Here is an 18,037-nt window from a genome sequence, read left to right on the forward strand (position 1 = left end):
TCTGTAGACCAGGCTGGCCTCGAACTCACAAAGATCCACCTGCCTCTGCTTCTCAAGTGCTGGGATTAAAGGTGTGCGCCACCTCCACCTAGCGAGGGAACTTTCCTTAACCCAGCATTTTCTTCTGATGGAAAGAGAAATTACTCAAGCTCCCATGAGTCAGCCAGTCTTCTGAGGTCTGGGTCTCCAGGTTCATCTTTCCCGAATATCTACCTTCAACAATTGAGTTCCACAAGTCACCAGGGGAGTACCACTGAAAAAGCCTCTTCCAGCATCACTGGGAGATGACCCACAAGATCAACTCTCCTTAAACAGAGAGTCCTGAGTCCTCTAAGCCAAAGAACAGCCATGGACCCTCACCTTCTTTAGGTGCTGCTAGAACAGCCAAAACTTATACAGCTGTGCATTGAACCAGTCCGGAAGCTTCTAAGAGGGATGGTCAAGACTCATCTAGAAGAGGAAGTGGTGAAGGATCAGGACAGTGTCACTCAGGAAAGGTTCAACTGCCTCCAGGCTGAGACGCTGTCAGGAACAATGTGAGAAACCGAGTCGGGAATGTGAAGAGCTCACAAGGGGTCTTATCCCTGGCAGTGTGCACGGATTGTGGTTTCCTATCAAGGGGACATTGCCGTAACCTGAGAAATCCCCATTTGGAAGAACGTGATGATGACCCCATTGGTGGGTGAGGAGATCTAACAACCCCCCCCCCACACACACACACACACTCTGGTGGGCAGAGCATGGTTTTAGAAAAAAATTATATATATCAGGAAAACCGCATTAAAAATTCTCATGTGAGGATGATATGTGGCTTCTTCTGCACAAACTCAGGGATCTATAAAGATCTATTTTATAGAAGGTGGTCCCTTTCAGTCCTCTTCCCACTTAGGCTTTTCCTCCTCCCTACCCATATTTTTAGAGTACACTGTAAATTTGGAGTCTCCTTAAAGGAAACAACAAAATCTATCCCTATCTCTGGTTGTCCTGTTTCTGAAGCCGCATCTGTGGGCAAGGTAGGACAGACACAGATATTTATGCAAGCAAGGATCTTCACAAAATGAAAAATGACCAAACATCTTATTCTGACGTGGACACTCATTGCCATAGACAAAGCCAGCCTGGCAGAGTCAGAGGAGCCGTCAGTGGACACAGTCCAGAGCTGCCAAAGATGTCCCCGGGGCTGGGCCCCAACTAATGCATGAGAGACTGGCTTGCAGCAATGTGGCTCAGAGGCTTCAGGGAAGACATCTGGACTGGAAAGAGTAGGCCATGTCTCACACATGGGGGACGGTCAGGGGAGAAGACCTCTCAGCTCTTCACAATGAGCCAGTGGGAAACGTGTGGATACAGGTACAGATATGAGTTAAGTAATACAGAAAGTTCTCTGACAACTGACACTGGGAGATGCCTGGAGGCAAAATCCCTTCTCCGAGGACCCGAAACAGCTAACCATAAAAGTCAGTTGACTTTGAGTCTAAGTTTATATCATGGAGCAGGCTGCGCATGCATACTGTGAGCCCTACCTAAGCCTCAGACTAAGTTTATGAGAACCAGGGCCCTCCAGTGCAGGCAGGACAGCTTCTTGAGAGAAGCAGGGACATTTGCCCACTAAAGGGAGCAGCAGGAAGCAGCCACAGCAGAGGTCCTCCCCACACATATCCTAGCAAGTGCCAGAATAAAAATGTTTCTACAAAACTCCCAGGAGAGTATGACCTCTTGAAATAGGCAAGCCTAGCAGAGGGCATACAGGGCTGAGGGCAACCCAATCCAGAGAGAAAAGCCACTGTGTTCAGGACAGATTATTTGAGGAGACATAGGGGAGCAAGCCCTCCTCAGTCATGCTGGCGAAGGCATTGCCTCTTCCTGAATACCACTGTAGAAGTCAAGCCAGTATTTTTATTTATTTATTTATTTATTCATTTATTCATTTATTTATTTATTTATTTTGGAATCGCTCTGTCCTGGCAGATACTAAAATGACAAGAAAGGTCACAATCAAAGGACAGTTCCCCCATCATTGATGCAGGACCCAGGGATGCTATATAATAATAATAATAATAATAATAATAATAATAATAATAATAATACCTTTCTGGGAACAGTGCGTCAGAAATGAGAGGGCCTGAAGGTTCTCAAGGAGCAACTGGGGCATAGGCAGCAGGTACCACACTCTGCTGCTGCTACTCTGTCCCCTACCAAATTTAGAAAAATTCAAACAAACCAAACAGTAGGTGAGGCTGGCAGAACCTGTTCCCACTGGGGCCATCTCTTCTACTACCCAACTTCCTGCTTCAGCGTGCCAAACACCGAGCCCAACAGTCAAGCTCCTGCTTTTGCTAGCAAGACTTATCTACAAGGAACAGCTGGATCATCGAGAGAGACAGTCTCAGCATAGTGTGGTCCTAATAGAACAAGCAGCCATGTCAGCTGAGCCCCATCCCTGCCCGCAACAAGCCAGAGCCCCACGCAAATCCCATTAGGAGACATCAGCTGGCCAGGTTTTCCCAGTTACCTTTTCTTCTGCTAAGGCCGAATGTTGGAAATTTTCTCATAATTATTTAAACAGAACACGCTTTTCCAGGATTTCCAAGTTTAATTTCTTCTTCCCCACAGATAATTCATCCCATATTGATTTTCTCTGATAAGTGTTGTGGCAAAAAAGTTCTGCAATTTATTCTCTCTCTCTCTCTCTCTCTCTCTCTCTGTCTCTGTGTGTGTGTGTGTGTGTGTGTGTGTGTGTATGTGTGTGTGTCTGTGTGTCTGTGTACTTATTAATACCTAATGCATGCTAGGCAATATTCTACCACAGAATCGTACACCCAGCCTGAGATATTTTTAAAGTCTTTGTGTATGGTTGTGTGTGCACGTCATCTCCCTCTTCCTCCCCTTCTCCCCTCCCCTCACTCCTTTCTGTGTAGGGTCTCTCACTCGGATCTGAGGCTACCCATTAGGCTATGCTGACTGGCTATGGAGCCCCAGGGAACCTGTCTTCTGCTCTATACTATCAGGATCACAAGCTTGTGACACTGTGGTTGGCTTTTTATATGGATCTAGGAATGGAAATCAGGCCTTCATGTTTGTACAGCAAGCTCTTACACTCTACGCTAATTTCCCAGCCACTTCAAAGTAGTTTAACCATGTAGTTTTCTTATCCATATGATTTTAAAAATTTAAACAACATATACATTTATAAATGCAGATGTAAAAGATTCCCTTCCTTCACTCTATTTTACTCTTACTTTGCAGACATGAGCTCTTTCGAAACTCTAAACATTATTGTTTCTTTCTTTAAGATTTATTTATTTCTATGTATATGGTGTTCTACCTGCATGTATACCTGCATACCAGAAGAGGGCATCAGATCCCATTGTAGATGGCTGTGAGCTATCATATGAATGCTGGGAATTGAATTCAGGACCTCTGGGAGAGCAGCCAGTGCTTTTAATCACCAAACCATCACTCCAGCCCCCACATTGTTTCTTTATGCACGGTACAGCATTCATCCATTTATTGAGTCATCTGCCTTGGATACTGCTATTAGGTTACCTTTTAGTATTCTTACTAGTAAGATATTCATGTCTGGTCTTTGGCAACAACCAACTAATAACTTTGTCGAGTTAATAGCTCAGTGTTACCATTCCCACATCTGTACAATAAGAAAATTGGTTTGGGGGACCATTAGGGTGTTTTAAAATTGGAAAAGAAAAGAAAGAGCAGAAGGAAAAATCATTTGCATATGAAATTTAAAGATAAATTATTCTGAACACTATGTGGATTTAGATATTAAAAATATATCCCAATTTTTACTTCCTTATCCTCTGCCTGTTACCTACCCACTTGGATTCTTTGCATGTGACTGGCTTCCTTTCTGCATATAGACTCCCCCATGGCACATTTTATTTTAGTACAAGTCTCTTAGAAAAAGAACCAGCGCAGGCAGCAATTGTGTCTCGGGCATCCTCATCAATAATGCATCCCATTCTACCCCCCGGCTGAGGTCCTCACTACTGCCTGGTTCAGGACATGTTATTGTGCCTTTATGTATATCATGCCCGTGGCATGATGGACCCAGAGGGGAGCCATATCTTCTTTCTATACAGGAACCAACTTTGACATTTCATTATTTAGAGACAGCGGGAAATGGGGCCTGTGAAGGAAAAGAGTCACTTAGGGATGACTGACATTCTCAGCAAGCCCCAAAAAGATCCCAGAGTCACTTCTCAAAGCAAGTACAAACACAATTCATTTTTGACTGATAACCAAATAAAATGGAAAATGGGCACGGGTACAGCCTGCCACTGCCTGGAACACGATGGAGTGCCTCGCAGATGCCAAATTAGGAACTCTGTTGCCAGGTTCACAAACACACTTCTTTGGGGATGGAAGTTTCTTATTTTGGACACTACAAAGCCAAAATGGTAACTACTGTTATTACGGAAGTGCCAATACTTAGGTTGTGTTTTCATAAATACAAATATGTGAATTCCTTTCCTTCTATTACAAGGCATATTTCCTTCTCCTACATATGCCTGGCAGTCTTTTCACGGGGATTTAGTGGTGTTTGTGTATAACGCACTGTCATGATAAGGAAGCCCAAAAGAACACTAGGCTGGCCCAGGGAGGCCTGCCTGATGGGTGGGAGATGCCACTGAAGCTGCTCCTGAGAGGGCCTTGGAGGGAGGAAGAACACGAGACAGTGTTACGTGGGGGACGAGACAGTGTTACGTGGAGGACATGGGCTTTGAAGTGGGCATCGGAGACTCAAGACCCCCTCAGTAGACTGAGAGAAGCAGGCAGAGGCAGGACTCTACAAATAGAGAAACGCATGGGAAAGATGAAGGAGGAAGAAACCAAGGAGCTTAACTTGGGAGAATGAAAATATGTTGTCGAACCAGCGCTGAAAATGGAGTTTTAGGACCATCTGGCATCGGCTGCTGGGATTATGGATGTCAGGTGTTGTTAGGAGGAGAAATTAGATTAAGATGAGAGACACCTGTTTGGGACATGCTAAATTAGAAGTTATGTGGAAGTGGGTACCAGAACTCTCTTCCAAGTCAAAGGTCAGGGAATGAGAGAGAAGCCGGTCTACACAAAGAGGAGCATGAAGAAAGTCTAAGTCCAAGCTGTGGCCTTTGGTCATGAGCCTCACAGTCCAGTCATGGATGCCGCCCACCATGCTTGAGGGTGAAGATGGTTTGTTGCAATGTCAGGAAACCCTTTGAGTCTTGGGAGATACCAGATTTAGAGAGCACAGGAAAGATCCAGAAAGGGAATCAAACCAGGGTCAGAAACAGGAAACCGAGGATGGTTTGCTGGTGACCACAGGGGACAGGAGTGCATCAAGACGGGTGGGTGAGTCACTTGCCACAGATCCACCAGGAAGGCAGTGCGACCACAAGATGCTGAACAGCATGGCATGGCCTTTACACCCAGTGTGTGTGCATGTGTGCGTGCAGGTGTGTGTGTGTGTGTAAGAGAGAGAGGTGTGTTCATGCCTATGCTATACACACTAATAAATGCCAAATTTGGACTGATATCTTTGTTCAGTAGTTTTCTTAAAATGAGTTTCTTTACAGTGATTAAATCTTTTTTAAAAGATTTATTTATTTTTATGCATACAGTGTTCTGCCTACATGTATGCTTGTGTACCAGAAGAGGACGCTAGATCTCATTATAGATGATTGTGAGCCACCATGTGGGTGCTGGGAATTGAACTCAGGTCCTCTGGAAGACCTGAAGTCTGGAAGACTGGAAGTCAGTGTTCTTAACCTCTGAGTCATCTCTCCAGCCCGCTACAGTGATTAAACCTTAAAGGACTCACAAGGCCATGTTATAAAATCTCAAAGTTTAGTAGGATCCTATCTTACATTATGAATTTCCACTGTAAATTTAAAAACCAGCCCCAGGATGGATAACAAATTCTCCAAGAATACAAATGCCCATGGCATCACCAGAGTGAAAGTCCTGGAACATTCCTCTTTTGCTGACTCTGTGTTCTCTCTTGTAAATAATTTCTGTGGTAGTTAGTGGCTTCACCTCTAAGACTGCTTCAGTAGAAAAAAGCAGCTGTGTGTGGCTCGGTGCCATTCAGCTCAATGGAACAGATACATCTGGGGACTTCAATTAAGTTCAGTAAATATTGATTTAGAAGTTTATCTGTGAGTAGTGGTGGAGGTGCTGTCGAGAAGAAATTAGAAAGGGAGCCTAGGGAATGGGGAGAGCTGCTGTTTCGTAAAGACATTAGAGTGAGCAGGGAACGGTGATTTGTTTTCAAAAATATGACCCTTGGCCCTCAGTAGTAAGCCATTCTCACGAACACTGGCTGCACAGCCTTGTTTCGAGTCTGCTCAGTGTAGCTGAAATGGAAACTACAGAACACATGTTAGAAGCCTCGACAGTGGAAAGTTCGAGAAATACCAACCATCCCTAAATACGCCAATGCTTTGTTTCATTGTAAGCTGTCGGGTTAGTTACTCTCCCTCCCACCCCAAGTCTTCAAAGGCTCCTGGAAATTTTATGCTTAAGATCTGAAGGGTCCTCCACATGTTTCTCACAGGGAGTTTTCTTTGGTGTTTCAGTTAGACGTGAGATCGTTGATTCTGCCCGAAGCATCGACCAAAAAGGTTAGCAAACAGACTTGTTTAAAAGTGTACTTTGTCTGTGCTATGAGCTAATAGCATGCATTTTCAACTGGGAACACCTCATGCTCCTTTAATGTCCACTAAATTAGCACAGCTTTTATAGGAACCAACAACTAATATCTTCCTGCTGTGTCCACGGGCCTTTGAAGCAGCAGAAATGAAAATCATGTCAGGCATTTCTTCGTGATGCCTTGTTAAACGTCCAGAACCTGCATTCCTCCCTCAAAGAGGCTGAACACCAGTGTTCCACGTGGTTTGATCCATTAGGTTTCCCCGTGACTGCAGGCATCATCTAAGTCCATCCTGAGTTTTGTCTGCTCTGCCAGGCTACAAACCCTGATCACTCGGTGAGGTTGTAACCATATTGGAGCAGACTCTGCAGCCTTCACTGAGGCTCCCGTTTCCTCCTGCACAGATCTGCATGAGAATTCTCCACCTCTCCAGGGCCAGTTGCAGGATTCAGCTCTGATGAACAATCTCATCTGTACTTGATGGACCACAGCTCCCCAACCTCTTGGTCCATATTCCTTGTGTCACAGGAGAAATAAAGTCACCCTTCAGTTTTCCCAGAAATTCCCAGGAAGATTATAAAGTGGAAGCAATTGCTCTCTCTCTCTCCCTCTCTCTCTCTCTCTCTCTCTCTCTCTCTCTCTCTCTCTCTTTCTCTCTCTCTTCTCTCTCGCCCCCTTCTTCCCTCTCTCTCCCTCTCTCTCTCTTTCTCTCCAGGGAATGACTTCAAACAGAGATCAGCTAAATTAATTGAGACACAAGGCTACTGACTTTCTGTTGTGGAGCCAAACATGACTCTCAGTCTAAGTGCAAAGGACAGATCTCTCTAAAAGCAACTCCAGTCGTGTGCGGAGTGTAGCCAGGCCACTTCCCCCCTTGAACCATCCTGTGTAAATTAATTGTGTTCAGTTCTGACTCTGGGTGGAGTCAACAAAATTTATAAAAGTTTCAAAATGAATTAAAGATCAAAGAATGGGACTCTGTATAGGAACCTATGCTATTTGGCAATACATGAAATACATACATACTTATTCCCAAGAAGGGGTCACTTTTAACTTGGCTTTATCATTCTCTTATGTGGTATTTTGAACAAAGCCCACATCTTTGTCCCTGTTCTCACTCTCATTCTTAGGGAAATGTGTTTGAATTTGTAATTGTTTTTGAACTTACAGCCCCCTTCAGGCCAAGTAATATGATCTCATTTGGCTTTTTTTTTTTTTGCTCTTTTTAAGATTAATTTTGAAGTTAAAATTCAAACGGGTGGATTTCATTATAGCATTTTCATACACATATGTGATTGGTCTTTTGTGATTTACATATTAATTATTGTGATTTTTAGGCTTTTTACAATCAGCAACAACGAGCCCGTGCTAAACAAACCAAGCTGCTATGTGTGTTTAATTGCAGGAGGCCACAGATTGAGGCATAAGTCACTGAATAAAAACAAATTAGTGAAACACACTGGCACAGTAAAGTTTTAGAAAGGATTTAATCAACCCCTGAACTGAGGCCTTCTGGGCTTTATATTGCTCTCCTTATAAGTTTTCAAAATTAATGCCTTCACCTTTCTCATCTCTGGATACTTAGCTAATTTCACCGGAGGGAAAAAATTAGATTTGGGGGATGCCCAGGGCTCTGAGTCAAAACTCTGCCTTCACTGTGAAATTCCCAAAAATTCTCCACTGCCGTCCACGGACCTCTTCCTTGTGCCTCATGAACTCCAAAGGGCAAAGCGCTGCAGTCAGAATGTTCGTTGTCATCCTTGACGTCGCTGAGGCTGTCCTGCGCAGTCCTCGCTGGGTGTTATGGGAGGGCGGAGGCTGCACTCCTTGTCTTCAAAGTGCTGTGAAGAGCAGGACCAGGGAGACGCTCGGCAGCTCCTCACCTTGCAATGGCTTCTAGGCCCTACAGTCAAACATGAAAGACAATGTGTAAGAAATATCTTTATTCCTAAAGCACACCTGTTCTCGGTCCTTGTTGTCTGAAGGGGCTCTTGGTGGCTATGAATACTGCATCTTTATCAGTGCGGACAAGGGATAGATTAATTCTCCCCACCCAGACCCAGACCCTGATCCCAGGAGACATACTGGGAATTTCCAATTAACTTAAAAGTTGTTTTCCAGAAATTTCTTTTCTTATCGCTTGGTCATCAATCCTCCAGAGAATAGATTGATAGTTAGTACAGTTGCTTGTCTTTTAGCAAATCTCTATACTGAGTACTTGGAGGAAAAGGCCTAGCATGGGATTCTGCCAGCCAGCCAGCCTCTGTCATCAAAACACCTGCAACTGTCAAAATCTAATGGTCCTAGATGCTGTCCCTGCAAGGAGCCGTCAAAGTGAAGAACGGCATTGGGAGGAAACTATGACCCCAGTTTTTTGTTTTTGTTTTTGTTTTAATTACACCAAAGGTTAAGGTTCTTTCGTGCTGGCATGCCTGGAGAGGTGAATGAATCAAAGGGCAGACCCAGATCCTGAGCTCTCTCTAACCTGAGGCACGTTGCCCTTCCTCTTTTCCTGTTTGTAAATGGCCTGTGACAGGCGCTTCACAGAAACTCTGGGCGGTTTTGTTTCCTGCAGTATTGAAACTTGGAGAATAGTAGGGTGTGTTAAAAGCGGGGAAATTCTTAGACTTTTTGAATTGGGGGTGTGGTGAGAAGAGGAGAAAAAAAGGAAGTGGGGGAGAATCTGATGGATGAGTTGTGTCTAACCAAAGATTGGAGACCAGGAAATTGAAAAGCGTGCTTGTGACTAGGGCTTTCAGGAGCTCATAGCCAGCATTTCTTGCACAAGCAAGATTTCCAAAAGGTTTGTTGTTTTCAGAGAAAAGCCAGCAGGATAAAGAGGTGGAGAGACCAGACAAGCCAATTTTTTTGTAATGACAAACAACTTGCGTGTGATTTCCAAAGAGCATGGAGGGATGTAGCTTTCTGGTGTCTTTGACTCTCTTGGCCCTCTCATCTCTGTGACAATCAACTTCCATAGACACAACCAGATAAAAGTGGAGACGGCAGTTTCAAAGGGCACATTTTGTTATCTCAGGATTCTGCCGTCAAGTCCACTTAAATACAACTGTTGCTCCAGCGTGAGTCAAATCAGACACTTGAAGATTCATAGTCGGTGTTTGGTGTCCTGTTTCTGCCGTTTCTCGAACATTGTGCTCTTAACCACAGGCTGAGGCCCTGGCAAATGAGAGAATAACAATCCTGGTGAGGTTCTTCATTTCTCTTCTAACACATAACAGGAACCAAACCACTAGATTATTCTGAGCAGTGCGCAGGCAACTCTACGGCATTTCGGGTTAACACATCTTGTAGTTCTTCCTATTTTTTTTTCAAATAGACTATCGTAGCAGAAAATTAGTGGCAGCAGGGACTTGAGGCAGCTGGTCTCTCTGTGTTCACAGTCAGGAAGCAGGGACTATCTAGTTCTTCCTCGAGCAAGACTGGTTTTATGGAAAGAATCAAAACCAATGTAGGTGGTTTTAGGGAACCATTCCCTCCTCCTTGATAGAAGGTCTGTGGTCTCCAGAACAGTCCCAGAGCCACCCAGCTATTTGCTGATGCAGGCCACACTTAAATTGTCTTCAGAGACATCTGTTTCTCCTGCTATCTGGAAGAGCGAGGCTGGCAGGTAGGGAGCAGGCCTTTGGCGAAAGCCAGCAGGGGCAGCATCCTCCACAGGTGTGAGGAGCCAGGGAAGGCAGGTGTGGGAAGGGCTTGGAGGAAATCAGAGGGAGTCTGCTGCCTGCACAATGGTTTCTGGAGCCGGTGGGTGGCTTTTACAAGTTCTATTCCTAGTCTGCTCCTAAACACACGAAGTGGGATCACATGTGCCCCACAGTCTACCAAACCACACAGCCATCTGGAATCTCATGGGAGTGGCCAGTCTTAGCAGTGGCTGGGCTGCTTTTAAAGCACTCAAATTAAGTTCAGTGGGATCCCACGAAGTCCTTTGTTATTAAAAAATCTTTGATGCCTAGCACAGATTAAGAATTGAGAACCACCCTCTCTTTGCTGCCTTCGGTTCTCCAGAAAGGATTTCTTTGCCTTTCCGTGAATGTAGGCGTCGTCTTTCCACTGGATTATTCTCAAAGGCACAGGAAGGATGTTAGAACTTGCGATGCTCCTCCATCTAATGACACCTGATAACAAACCTTTGGCTCTTTTGCCTGCCCTTTCCATTCCTGTTAGTGCTTTGAGTTTCTTGAACCTTTGTTTAGCCTGGGAACAAAAATAAGCAAACAAAAGTCATTTGGCAAATATTTTCTTTAATGTATGTAGTGTGTTTGCATGGTGAATGTATGTTTATGTGTAACCTGTTTGTGTGTATGTGTAGGGGTTGATATCTGGTGTCTTCTTCCTCTATTGCTCTCCGCCTTTAATGTGGAGACCAGTTCTTCCACTCAGCCCGGAGCTCACTGCTTCTCCTGGTACTTTGCTATCCTTCCTTGGGGACCCCTGTCAAAGCCTTCTGAGTGCTGAGATTACAGGTGTGCCCAGCTGTAGGCAGAAGTTTCTGTTCTGCAAGCTGCTCCCAAGTAAACGGAGTCTTAATATTAATTACAAATGCTCAGCTAATAGCTCAGGCTTGTTACTAGCTACCTCCTACGTTTAAATTAACCCTTATTTCTTACCTAGGCTCTGCCACCTGGCTCAGTACCTTTTCTCAGTACAGCATGCCCATCTTGCTTCTTTCTGCTCACGACTCCCTGGCTCCGCCTTTCTTCTTCCCAGCATTCTCAGTTTGGTTCTTCCACCTAACCTTATCCTGCCCAGCTATTGGCCAGTCAGCCTTACAGTGACATATATTCATATATTGTAAAGGAATATTCCACACTCAACTTTGATGTGGGTTCTGAACTCTAAGGTTCATGTTTGGTGCAGCAAAGTGTGTTTATCCATGAGCTACCTACTCCCCCTTACCCCCACTTTTTTCAAAGTTTAAAATGGAGTGCACAACTTTGCCTTCTCATGGAACTTGACCTGATAGTTCAGGCCCTGGTTCTTCTGAAGTTCCTGTGGCCAACCATGGGCGGCTGTGTTTGCCTGACTGAACAAAATAAAGCAGGTGTACATATCCAAAAAAGAACGAAAGCCTCTGAGTAAAAGGGTGGGGTTCTAGCTGCTCAGTAACTTCTATTTTAAAAAAACTGAAAATTTGTCTGGAAAGTCGGCCCAGCACCTAGGAGGTGCACAGGTATACATGCTGGCAAAAACACCCACACACCCACGAAAACGCATCACTATAGCTAAGGAGAGCTTTGAAACCTTGATCTTTCCAACTTCTGGGATTACGGGTATGAGTCAGCATGCCCAGCTTTGTTTTGTTTTTGGAGCCGGGTTCTTGCTCTGTAGCCCAGGATGCCCTCAAATCTTCAATGATCCTGCCTCAGCTTCCCCATCATGAGACACCACTCCTTTGCATCCAATTTGAAGTGAAAAACTCAGCTTGCTAGATTATGAGTATTGAGTTGGTAACAGTGAAGGAGGCAAAGCAGACTAACTGGGATCTATAGAAATAGATTCAAGTGGTTTAGCTTTCTTGTTCTAATGAAATTTCCCCTCCAAATCTGTCTACAAATAGCTCATCTACATTTTTTCTTAATGCGTCTTCTGGTTCTATTACAACACGGCTGTTGAAAGTCATACAACAGCTTCAATCATAGTCGGCGAAGTGGTCTTTTAAATTATATACGTGTGGAGTGGGTGGGTTTGCGCAGGTGAGTGCAGTGCCCTCGGAAGCCAGAAGAGGGCGACGGATCTCCTGGGCCTGGTTACTGGCCTTTGGGAGCCATTGGTCTGGGAACCTAACCTGCCCAGAGCAGTGCTTGCTCTGGATCAGAGCGCAGAGCCATCCCCGCAGCCCCTTCCATTGGGTTGAAATGAGCCGTCGTCGTTATCATTGCCCGCTTTGTGCAGAGCGGATCAAACAACCGCTTTCACGATAATGTCTTGTGCCATATTCAGGGTCCACCTCGTGTCAAGCACCCGTGAGATACTGGGTACAGGGGGTGTGTCTCTCCTCCTGGGATGCGCCCCCTCTCTGAAAATGTCGCTTTTCTCTCTGTGTGCCCCCAGGGATCCTCTGAAGCTTCAGCAGCTGCAGAACCAAGTGCGCTTGGAGCAGGAAGCGGGAGCCTGGCCCCCGGCGCCCCCGGGTCTCCCTAGCAACAGCAGCAGCAGCAGCGGCAGCAGCGCGCCCCCGTCGCCGCCCTTCCCGCCGCCGCCCGCCTTCCCCGAGCTCGCGGCCTGCGTGTCGCCGGTGCCCGCGGAGCCCATGAGCGCGCTGGCCTCCCGCGCCGCCACCATGCAGTCCTCCGGCTCCTTCAACTATGCTCGCCCCAAGCAGTTCATCGCGGCGCAGAACCTGGGTCCGGCGTCGGGGCTAGCCACACCCACCTCCAGCCCCAGCTCGTCCAGCCTGCCGTCGCCTCTGTCCCCCACGCCCAGGCCCTTCGGCCGCGCGCCCGGGCCACCCTTTGTGGAACCGGAGGCCATGTGGGGACCATCCTCGCCGTCGCCGCCACCGCCGCCGCCGCCCGTCTTCAGCCCCTCGGCCGCCTTCCCGGTGCCCGACGTGTTCCCGCTGCCGCCACCGCCGCCGCCACCGCTGCCGAGCTCCTCACACTGCGCCTCGCCAGCCCGCTTTGGCCCTGGCCAAACGCCCGCAGCCTTCCTCAGCGCCCTGCTGCCCTCACAGCCGCCACCAGTCGCTGTCAACGCCCTGGGGCTGCCCAAGGGCGTCACCCCCGCGTAAGTGACACCTGCGTACCTCCTGCACGCCGGACTTCACTTGCACACACTCCCATTGACAGTGAGCACCCACATACACACCTCCACCCAAGCCTGCGTGCCCAGGAGTCCCAAGTAGCATCTGACATCCCTCCCTTTCTCTGTCTTCAGACATCACATCCAGCAATCAAGAGGCAATACGTTTCCATTACCCAAATTCTGTCCCTTCTGAAAGCAGCTGCTTAAAAGTCTCAAAAGCAAAGTCTCATCAGTGCTTTCCGTAATGAAGAAGATGGCCTTCGCTGCCATTTATGCAGCATACAGGTCACGTTATTTCATTGGTCACATTACTAAGATATGTTCCCGATGCCCCACGAACATAACATGATTCCAGTCACTAAACTGAGACGGCAGCCCAGCCCAGTCTGTCGGACTCTAATGTCCATCCCCTCACCTCCAAACTGAACTCAGCTCAGCTCAGCGTTACATACACTAGATGGGGTCTGGTTGAGTTTATACTTAGTGCTTTAGAAAGACTAAACATAATTAAGAAACAACACTTTAAATGCATCTAGTGACAAGGGAAAACCGTACATGCCTGCCTTCGTTACTTTTTTTTATTGCCTGCTGTGATAAAACACCATGATCAAAGCAACATACAAAAACAAAGAATGTAATCTGGGCCGCACGTTTCCTGACTGTTACGAGTCTATGACCTTCATGGTGCCCAGGGCAAGCAGGTAGGCATGGTGCTGGAGGCATAGCTGAGAGCTTACATCTGATCCACAAGCGGGAGGCATGGAGACAGAGATTGGACCTGGTGTTGACTTTTGAACCCTCGAAGCCCAGCTCCTGTGACACACCTCCTCCAACAAGGCCACACCTCCTAATCCTTCCCGAACAGTTCCACCAACTGGGGAACCAAGCATCCAAATACCTGATCCTGTGGGGGCCATTCTCGTTCAGACCACCACAGTGTCCTTGTATATTAATGAGGACAAATTAGGGAGCATGACTCGAGGGAAATTTCATAGTGGTTCAGCCTCCAGGCATCAGATCATCTGCCTCTTCCTTCAGCATTTTTATTGCAAATCATCTAAAATCTACTGCTCCTAATCTCATCCTGACAACCTTAAAATTCTTTAAAATTGTACAAGATAAGTTATTTATAAAAGCACAGAAAACCTTTTAACCAGATACCACGCAGGTACTGGCAAGATTTGCTGGAAGATAAAGTGAGTAAAAGCGACATTTAACTCTTCTTTCCCGGTATATTTCAAAAAAAAGAAAGTGGGGGGTGGGGGGGGGGGAGAGGGCGTAGCTCTGTCAGGAGAAGGTTCACTTAATGTGGAGGAAGCCCTGGGTCCAGCCCCCAGCAGTCCTGTGGTCCCCCTATTCCAGTAGAGGAAAAGAAATCACAAGTTTAAGGTCATCCTCCTTTAAACACTAAGTGTGAACCCAGTCTGAGATCCATGAGACCCTCTCTCCAGAAACGGGGCTCAGAATGGTGTCTGTGAGAAAGTCGGCTCAGTTAGGAAAGGGACTTACCCCCAAACATGAAGACCTGAATCAGCCCAGGAATCCACATGGCAAACAGACATAACTGATTCCTTCAAGGTGTCCTCTGATCACCACATATGTGTCTTGTGTGAAGGGACACACATAAACAGACAAAAATGGAAAATAGAATGTTAAAAGAGGAAATATCAGCCAAGAGCAAGCTAGAACCTGTGTCTCTACTCCTCCTACTGAAATCGTACTGCAGAGTTTGCCAGATGCATAGAAACAAAAGAGGAATAAAAGAACTTATATTTATTCGTAGTTAAATCTTCCCTTGGTTGGGATACAGTTACATCACAATACATAGCCACTGTTGTAGCTGGCCTTAACCGGGGAGTGATGGGGGCTTGCTTTGTTGGGCACTTTCTAAATGTTGATTACATGAATTCCATGTTTGAAATCTGGCTTCTTCTCAAATCCCAACTGAAAATAGTATAGTCAAAATAAGTATGGAAGTCAAAAAATAGATTCCTATAGTAATGATACCATAATGGGCTTCTGTTCAAAGTTGAGTCAGAGTTGGCCCGAGGAAAACTTTCTCCCCATTTTCTGGTTTGAGCCTTTATTTTGCTGGTAGAAAATGAAGCATTTAGCTACTACAAAGAGGCCAGCCATTGATTCAAGAAGCGTGAGGATGCAGACAGTTCCATCAATAAAATGCTACCCAATCTTGCATCCAGGAAGTTAACCAAGTACAATATAAACAATCAGCCCTAATACCACTCACACAGAATTGGATCAGATTTGTCTTTCAAATGCAGTGTGTGGCCAGGACCTTAATCACCTTAAGTGGAGACAGTGGTCCACCCTGAGCCTCGGTTTTGACATTCTCTAAGAATGGCAGTTCTGAGGGCTTGCATCCTGTAAGAGGAGCTCTGGTTCATTATCACCGGCTGCCATGTGTCACAATTACTTTTTGGAGCCAACGTGTAATTATCGCCACAAAAAGAGTCCAGACATTCTTAGCATTTCTTTGAAAATGAATGGAGCACCCACACTGATTTGTGCCTGTGGAAACTGTACCAAGAGTTGCTAAACTCTGTGCCACCCAGTAGCAGTGCCACACTAGGTCACAGGCCCTCAACTCCACACCAGCCCAATAAGCCATGATGTGGCAGCCATCTTGTCCTAAACAAACTTCCCCTCCTTGAAGAAGCCAGTCTTTGGGTGTAGAAGGAGCTGCGGGCAGGCCTGCTTTTCATCCCGCCTGGCTCCCGATGGCTAGCTTAGCCCCAGAAATAACAACACACAAACTGTATTCATTTAAACACTGCCTGGCCCATTACTTTCAGCCTCTTATTAGCTAATTCTCACATCTTGCTTTAACCCATATTTAGTAATGTGTGTAGAACCACAAAGTGGTGGCTTACCGGGAAAGATTCAGCATGTCTGACCTGGTGGCTGGCTTCATGGCGTCTGTCTCACTGTTCTCTTCCTCCCAGAATTCTGTTCTGTCTTCCCTGCCTACCTATGTTCTGACCTATCAGGCCAAGCAGGTTTTTTTTATTAATTAACCAATGAAAGCAACAGATAGATAGGTAGATAGATAGATAGATAGATAGATAGATAGATAGATAGATAGACAGATGATAGATAGATAGATAGATAGATAGATAGATAGATAGATAGATAGATAGACAGAAAGATAGAAAACCCTCTAACATCATTTGGGTTTGGTGGACAGGTAGCATGCTTTCCTCTGGGCATTTCAGGCTTCAGGGGCTCTCTGTCTATCAGTGCCAGGTCTGGGGGTTGGAGCAGATCAACTCCACCCCTAAGATCAGATAGACACAAGTTTTTGCTCACCCTCAGTGTTAGCCTCTGTCTCATTAGGGGTGTGGCCTAGCCACAGTGCTCCAGCCTCTTCTACTTGGTTTTTGAGACAGCATCCGCTCTCTTTGGGCATCTTCCTTTTAAGTACTAGGATGGCACCATATGCCACCAAGTCTATTACAATGAATCAGTCAAATACCCCCCATCTCTCCCAGTCCCTCTCCTTCCTTCTCCCTGCTCTCAACTCTGTCTCTCTCTGTCAATCTCCCTCCACCTCCCACCTCTATCTCTGGCTTTTTTAAGCCAAGGTCTCATGTAGTCTACCCTGGCCTCAAACCCATAAGTAGCTGGAGTCCCCTTGAACTCCTGATCTCCCTGTCTCTGTCTCCCAAGTGCTGAGAATAAAGGCATGTGCCACCATGCCCAGAGTGTGATATCTCTCAATTTCCTCTTTTTTTTATGACTAGAGCTTTGGCTTGAAATACTACCCCACGTTTGTCAGAAATAAGAGCATGTGCCTGTATATCTTTCTTGTGGATGCACTAAGAGCACTCACCCAGCTCTGTAAAGCCCTCCAGTGCCCTCCTCCTGCCCTGGTTTATAGGAAACAGGCAGTGGGGACACTCTCATAGTGCTCTGTGCACTAAGTGAGGTATTTCCCGGTGTCTGGAATAAGCCTGAGCAGAGAGAGCTTGCTGTGACCTATCCCAGAGTGCATTGTCTCTGTCAGTCTCTAGTAGTGTGATCCAGACTGAAGAAGCACGGTCCTCTGGGTCTTAAGGAGACGACTGATTGTGATAGACTCAGTTTACAGTTAAATTTTAGATCTATGAGCATTGTAACTTGTTTTTCAAGTCAAGCTATTGGTTAAATAGTAACCAATAAAAATAGAACTCAGCAGACAAAGGGGCACTGGACCTGGCAGCCATTTTATTATTCCAGTCTTCCTGAGACAAATAGGTGATTGCCTTGCCATTCCCACTGAAGGAGTTGGAAGCGTCCCCTGGGGTCCTGTCACTAGACACCCACAGAGAGATGTTTCCTATCCTGGCCCTGTATTTCCCAGCAGCCTCACAGGCCTCCCGTGCCTCTGCGCAGGTAGGCGGTGGCTCTGTGAAAATGTCTTTAACCAGGGGTGGCTCAGGCAGGCGCCGGTGGGAAGGACACAATACCAGTCATAGAGTGTGGTGTGTGCACCCTTCTCAGTTCTTTCCTTACAGAAGACAAGGAGAAGCTAACTGTAGTCCTTTACGTAAGAGCTTATAGTACTCAATTGTCTATGCTTTAGCCATTTTAGTATGAAAGTAAACTTCAGTTTAAAAA

General features: G+C 46.1%; 1 protein-coding gene across 2 annotated transcripts in view; it reads left to right on the plus strand.

The window, feature by feature from the left end:
* The window catches only part of Palld (palladin, cytoskeletal associated protein), a 380,611-nt gene that overhangs the window by 328,785 nt on the left and 33,789 nt on the right, over positions 1–18,037 (plus strand). For both annotated transcript variants that reach the window (XM_038326176.2, XM_038326177.2), the window contains one exon: positions 12,728–13,402. In XM_038326176.2, coding sequence (XP_038182104.1) covers positions 12,728–13,402 — 675 coding nt within the window. The remainder of the gene's footprint in view (positions 1–12,727; positions 13,403–18,037) is intronic.

This window comes from Arvicola amphibius, chromosome 4 (assembly GCF_903992535.2).
Source record: "Arvicola amphibius chromosome 4, mArvAmp1.2, whole genome shotgun sequence".
NCBI classification, from domain to species: Eukaryota; Metazoa; Chordata; class Mammalia; order Rodentia; family Cricetidae; genus Arvicola; species Arvicola amphibius.